We start from the raw sequence: 6000 nt of genomic DNA, 5'->3' as shown, positions 1-6000 counted from the left end.
GGGTTGAAATGGTTTCCTTGTGTGAAGTGGTGCTGAGTTACACTTTGAAGACTGAACTGGGAGCGGAGAAGGACCCGCTGAGCCCCCTCCCCTGGGCTCGTCAGGACGCGGGCACCATTTCCAGCGGAGGAGCGGTCCGGCAGGCCCGGCGGGGCCGGGAGGCAGCGCTCCGCGGGGGCCCGGGCCCGGGCTCCCCCGGGCTCGGGCTGGGCAGGCTGCGGAGCGCGGGCCGTCTGCTGTGCAATGCCACGCAGGCAGCCCGACAAGCAGCAGCAGGAGCGGCTCTCCCCCACCCCCTCCACCACCGGGACTGCAGCCTGTTCCTGCTGAGTTTTCAGGGAGAGGGGGGCGGGGGGGGGGGGGGGGGGGAGCTGTGTGTGTGGTTTTTTTCCCTTTTTTTGCAGCGGCCGCCGCTCCTGTTGCCGCCGCCGCCGCCCAGGTAAGCAGCCCGGGCTGGGAGCGAAGGGCTCGAGGCAAGCCTTGGGACCATGACCAAGATCTGGAAGTTTTTCCGAGGAAGCAGGAGAGCTCTGGTCTTCATATTCGTGGCTTCTGTCATCTGGCTGCTGTTTGACATGGCAGCTCTCCGCCTCTCATTCAATGAGATTAACACGAGGGTCCTCAAGGAAGACCTGGTCCGCAGAGGACGGGAACAATTCAAAGTTTTGCGAGATCCGGAGAAGATGCCCCCCGGCAGCAGCAGACAAACCCAGCGGCCCGTGAGAGAATCCGAGAGGGGCAAATGGAGCCAAGAAAACTTTAGGAAGACAGAGAACACGCTGCGGAGGGCTGAGCACCGCGCGGAAAAACAGCCGCGGGAAGGCACCGCGCGGCAAATCCCTGGACAGAGGCCGCCAGTGCCTGTGGGGGGGCCGGTGGACCCCAAGAGCGTCCCACCGCCTTCCCTTCCCCCGCCGCAGGGCGGCAGGGAGGACGCTCCCAAACTTGCTAGCTCCTCCGTCCTGATGCAAAGGAAACAAAAGGCTTCCCCCGGGTCCCAGGAAAAGCCACTGCGAGGAACAAAAGAAACTGCCCGGGTGAAATCAAGTCCTGGGGCAGCTTGGCATGCCACCCGGGGGGCGCCGGCCAAGGAAAACACGGTCACGCCGGCAGCGCCCGACGCGGCGAATAAACTGGGCTCCACAAAGAATCCTGAGCCCAAAGTGCAAACAGGTAGAAAATCCCAGGCTGGCCCAAGCGTGCCCAAATCTGAAGAAACCACAGCATTGAACAAAAGAGAGGCCGGGGCCAAAGAACGGAGAGAGAATAAAGATCAATTAGGCAGGAATCTTTCCCAGTCCAAGTTCACTGCCAGCAGAGACCACCTAAAGACCCCATCTCTAAAGCAAACTAGAGCAGAAGGCCTGCCAAGGAATGATAGAGCTAAAGTGGATCCTGGGAAGCAATTCAATTTCTCTGAAAGCCACATTGTGATTATAACCAAAGAGGAGATGAAAATGCAACCTAAAGAGGTCCCCGATTCCAAAAACAATCCAATAATTGCCTTTTCTAAGACAATGGATGAAAGTCAAGGGAGGAATATACTAAAGAACAGAAGCAAGACATCTTTCCTTGTGGGCATTTCAGAGAAAGTAGGTGTGGCGCCAACCAACCAAATCAACCAAACTCTGACTGGAGGCTGGGAGTTAACAAGAGTCAGCATTGCTATGAAGAACCAATCCATGCCACAGAGTCCCTTAGGAGGGGAAATCCATTTACCTGAAGACCATGGAATGCATTCAGTTTTAAGCATTGATGTGACACTTGCTCCAAGGAATCCCAAAGCACCAGGTCAATTTGGAAACCCCGTAGTAGTTCCCCCTGGAAAGGAGAAAGAAGTAAAAAGAAGATGGAAAGAAGGAAACTTCAATGTCTACCTTAGTGATTTGATCCCGTTAGACAGAGCCATTGATGATACAAGGCCTGCTGGGTAAGATGAATTTTCTTTCTCTTTATCCTGGTTTGTGAGATTTTATGCAAAGCAGATTTCCCCTGGGTGAGAGGGCACCACTGGGGTAGCACAGAGAATCAAAGTACTTTTATGCAGTGTAACTGCCAAAATTTGCCATCTTCTACACTGATAGAAATGACTCCAGACAAAATTATGTAGTAGGCATATCTAATCTTTTCTTTCTATACCAATTGATTAATCTCTCTATATCTCAGGGAATTAATAAATGTATGCTCTATTTTCTTTTCCCTTATCAAAAAAGGGATTTGAAAGACTGAGGTATAAGTAATGAGGCTTATTGTTTTTAATTTACCACTCCTAGGATATATGCAAAAGACAAAAAAAGTCTAATTCTGGAATTCCAGGCATTAGTGGGCTAGTAAAAGTTATCTGGAAGAGCAGATTGGAAGTACAGTGTTATGGAACTAGTGTCAAAAAGAACTGTGTTCAGATTCTGAGTGAACACCTTTCTAAACCTTCAGACATTATAGAATTTCATTTTTCAGTGATTACTGTTATACCCTAAACCAGATGACCTATAAAGCCAGCTTTGTATATAAAGAATCAAATTGATTGGTACTTTTGTGACATAAACTTTTCTTTCTAAAGGCTTAATTTTTCTATGACACTTTTAAAAAATATATAGTTAAGGAGAGGGAAGCAGAAAAGGAGAATTTCAAGATTATGTTTACGCAGAATAAACAATATCTTGAAAATGTGTTAGTCCAAAAATATTTAACAAGTAACCAACTGTAAAATGCATAGCAGTATAAGACACACTAAAAGTACATGTCAAATAACTCTATATATGTAGATGATTTTTTTTAACTGAGAAGCAGGCAATATATTACAAAAATAATAAATCCAGTTCTGGTCATCTTCATGATGTAGATAACTGGTCTATCATCTAGACCTTCCTTAGATGATGTTGTCACACATATTACCTGTAACTCTCCCAAGTATAACCTGAGACAAATTAAAACATAATAGTGAAAGATTTCTAGAAATAAATAAAAATACTATAAAACATAGATAATATTAAATTTTAAACTAAATCTATATGCAGCTGCAGGGGTCTCTATAACCAGATTAATGGTCTTTATTTCTACTTGAGTTTGAAATCGCTGATCTAGACTCTCAGATTATATTGAGATTCATTAATCAAATTATTGCTCAATAATTAAATTCTGAGAGAAATAAAAGACAAGATGATTAACATAGACACAATAGGCATAATCCATAAATAGCTTACAAACTAAAGAAAGACATTTTAATCTAACAGAACAGCAAAGGTGCTTCATGAATCATCTATCTATGTGTCTTACTCCCTCTAAAAGTGCATATTGTAATACTTCTATGCCTCCAGCCTGTGTACTTTTTTGGATCTGCCTTTAAATTCTGTTTAGGGAAAAACTCTCCCTTTAAGTCTATTGACATTGAATAGCCACTAGTGAACAAGCAGATTTTCCACCTATTATCTGTTGCTCTTGCTACATGACTAGCTAAACTTATTTTGGTGAGATATACTTTCAATGATATCCATTATTCTGGTTCTTGAATATAGTTATGTGTTTAATAAATCCTATAATCTACTTCATAAAACCTATAATCTACACTCATCATTATCTTTTGCCTATGTATATTTATGCACACACACACTCATATATGTATCTTTATATATGTACTTATGAACTAGCTCTGTGGACAGTCAATACAATTACATATTCTATCAATGAAAACAATAAACATTCTTCATACTTTGATATTTTTGATGTGACTCATTAAACCAAATTTTTAAGTGATTATGAATCTTATTTAGGAGGACTATCACCCAGAGAATATTAATTTTAAAGGATTAGTAGAAGAGATCTCAGGATCTTTGAACATGTTATATTATTTTCCAAAGATAATTCACCCCAATTTCTTCCTTTTGGATTTTGGTGTTTTATTTATAACATTGTTTTCCCAGGTGATCACTGAAGACAAATTTTTCAAGTGAATACAAATTTAATTTAACAGGGCCAGCAGGGTTACAGCAAGGTCGATAGAATCAACATAATATCATTTGAAAACAGGAGAATCTATAAAGTGTTCCTCCTCTGTTTGGACTATGTTCGAGTTGACTTCAGGGTTAGTGAGAAATTACTTAGATAAGCATTCCTCAAGGTTTTATCCACATGATATTAATAATCATCTGGTTACACAATTAAGTTGTCTCTGTTATTTCATCTTTCAAGGTAGTTTGTATGCATGATTTTATTTATTTGAGAATTTTAATAGTATCTTTATTTTTTCAATCTCATGTTGTGTAAAAAGAATCAGAACAGAAGGGAAATTTTTTTTGTGTGGTTTTTGTGAAAATAGTGTGTTAAGATCTGCATTCAGACTCCAAAGTTCTTTATCTGGATGTAGTTACCATTTTCTAACATGAATCTTTTGGAACTGTCATGGATTATTATATTGCTGAGAAGATCTAAGTTTATCATAACTGATCGTCACATAATGTTGCTGTTACTGTGTACAGTGTTCTTTTGGTTCTGTTCACTTTGCTCAGCATCAGTTCATGGAAATCTTTCCAGGTTTTTCTGAAATCCACCTGCTCATTATTTCTTAAAGAACAACAATTTTCCATTGCATAAATGATTTTGCCATAGGCTTGGGAGACATCTTAGAGAAAAGTCTTTAAGGCAACATTTTTTAAACTTATAATATTTCATTATTATGAAATCATTTTATTCTATGTGAATCAATGAGCTTTTATCTTATCTCATTCTTACCTCACCCTCCATTAGAAAAAACCCTTGTAAAAATTCAGTTAATCAAAAAAAAAAGTCCTCTATTAGCGATGTCAAAAATGCATGTTTTATTCTTGGATCTTGGATCTGTCACTTTTTTAGGAGGAAGTGAATATCGTGCTTTATTATCCATCTTTTGGAATTGTAGCTGGTCATTATTTTTATTAGTGTTTTTAAGCCTTTCCAAATTATTTACCTTTACATTATTGTTGGCATTGTTATCAGTTGTTCCCCTGCTATATCAATTCATAGTCTTTGTAGGTTTCTCTGAAATTATTCCCTTCATATGACTTTTATGACACTACATCCATATACCATAATTTGTTCAGCCATTGCTCAAACCTTTAGTTTCCAGGTCTTTGTCACAACAAAAAGAACTGCCTCAAATATTTCCATGCTCTTATCTCTTGGAATTTAAAGTATTTTTTTTCAACTAGATCTAATGCTTTTTCATAGTCAAAAAACTTAAGCAAAGTGAACTGGAGTATTTTCTGCACCTTTTAATCAATTCTATGACTATAATGATATGACCTATCTGAAAGATCATTTTCCAAAAACTGTATGTTTCATTTTCATATCTTCATTGGGGATGCCCTCAAAATGTATACATTGTTGTAATAAAGATTTTATAGTGATGGGGCCATAGACATATTAGTCGATATTTACTTTCACCTTTATTTGGAAGGATAATCACATAGACTAGACACTTAACTTCCTATTTTCATAAGTCTTGAACTTAATTCCTCAACACATTCAAAAATGTTTCAATTACAATACAGACTTCCTTTGAGTATAATGGGTCAGTGTACAGTTGAATTGATTATCTATTTTTACCTCTTCATTGTTAATATTAGGGGACTAAAAATTAAAAATGTGATGGTTCCATTATCTTCAATGGAGAAAAGAAATTTTCTTAATAGAAACTTCCACAGATATTACAGTCTTGTCCATCCCCTGTTCTTCCAGTTTCGTCATTTAATGCTTTTAGATGATCTCATACCAAACTTTCTATAAATCTGTTTTTCCTTTACTACATATTGCTTTTTAAGAGAAGATGCTCATCATTAGTTTCCATAGCCTTGTTCCATAAGAATTTTACAAATTAACTATTATTAACTGGCACTATCTTTCCTTACCATCTGTATGCCCACTGCAAGGAAATCAAATGGTTTATAATAGTTTCTAAGCTCATTCATTAAGTCTTTAATTGGGGTGACTGATTTGCATCAGTTAAACTGCCTTGGAAAATTGTAT

At 39.2% G+C, this 6000-nt stretch overlaps 1 protein-coding gene across 1 annotated transcript in view; it reads left to right on the top strand.

The window, feature by feature from the left end:
• Positions 1-415: 415 nt before the first annotated feature.
• GALNT5 (polypeptide N-acetylgalactosaminyltransferase 5) overlaps positions 416-6000 on the top strand; it is a 77727-nt gene continuing 72142 nt past the window's right edge. The window contains exon 1 of the mRNA XM_074215944.1: positions 416-1930. Within this exon, the coding sequence (XP_074072045.1) occupies positions 489-1930 (1442 nt within the window). The 5' untranslated portion in view covers positions 416-488. The remainder of the gene's footprint in view (positions 1931-6000) is intronic.

Source organism: Macrotis lagotis, chromosome 1, assembly GCF_037893015.1.
Source record: "Macrotis lagotis isolate mMagLag1 chromosome 1, bilby.v1.9.chrom.fasta, whole genome shotgun sequence".
Lineage (NCBI taxonomy): Eukaryota > Metazoa > Chordata > Mammalia > Peramelemorphia > Peramelidae > Macrotis > Macrotis lagotis.
The sequence above is the reverse complement of the archived record's forward strand: the minus strand, read 5'-3'. Positions and strand labels throughout refer to the sequence as shown.